The sequence below is a fragment of the Bison bison genome, unplaced genomic scaffold (genome assembly GCF_000754665.1).
Source record: "Bison bison bison isolate TAMUID 2011002044 unplaced genomic scaffold, Bison_UMD1.0 scf7180017864080, whole genome shotgun sequence".
Lineage (NCBI taxonomy): Eukaryota > Metazoa > Chordata > Mammalia > Artiodactyla > Bovidae > Bison > Bison bison.
In genome coordinates this window covers 4,315,914-4,316,620 of record NW_011494652.1, presented here as the reverse complement: position 1 = coordinate 4,316,620, position 707 = coordinate 4,315,914, and the positions used below count along the sequence as shown (strand labels likewise).

General features: G+C 66.5%; 1 protein-coding gene across 1 annotated transcript in view; it reads left to right on the top strand.

Annotated features, from left to right (window-relative positions):
• The window catches only part of CARNS1 (carnosine synthase 1), an 8,660-nt gene that overhangs the window by 6,600 nt on the left and 1,353 nt on the right, over positions 1-707 (top strand). The window contains exon 9 of the mRNA XM_010837829.1: positions 1-707. Within this exon, the coding sequence (XP_010836131.1) occupies positions 1-707 (707 nt within the window).

The following is a 707-nucleotide window of genomic DNA, read 5'->3' as shown; positions in this document are numbered from 1 at the left end:
TTCATGAAGCTGGAGTTCGGGGCCGGCGCGGTGGGTGTGCGGCTAGTGACGAATGCCTCGCAGTGCCGTGAGCACTTTTCCCGGATCGCCCGAGACTTGCAGGGCGAGGCTGACCACCCGGGCATTGGGCTGGGCTGGGGCAATGCTATGCTGCTGATGGAGTTCATCGAGGGCACGGAACATGATGTGGATCTGGTGTTGTTCGGCGGGCGGCTGCTGGCTGCCTTCGTCTCTGACAATGGCCCCACGCGGCTGCCTGGCTTCACTGAGACCGCAGCCTGCATGCCCACTGGGCTGGCCCCGGAGCAGGAGGCGCAGCTGGTGCAGGCCGCCTTCCGCTGTTGCCTGGGCTGCGGGCTGCTGGATGGGGTCTTCAACGTGGAGCTCAAGCTGACCGGGGCTGGGCCGCGGCTCATTGAGATCAACCCCCGCATGGGCGGCTTCTACCTGCGAGACTGGATCCTGGAGCTTTATGGTGTGGACCTGCTGCTGGCTGCAGCTATGGTGGCCTGTGGCCTGCGACCTGCCCTGCCAGCCCACCCCCGTGCCCGGGGCCACCTGGTGGGTGTCATGTGCCTGGTGTCCCAGCACCTGCAGGCACTGAGTTCCACCGCCAGCCCCGAGACCCTGCAGGCTCTTCACGACCAGGGCCTGCTGCGCCTCAATCTGCTGGAGGAGGCCCTGGTCCCTGGCGAATACGAGGAGCC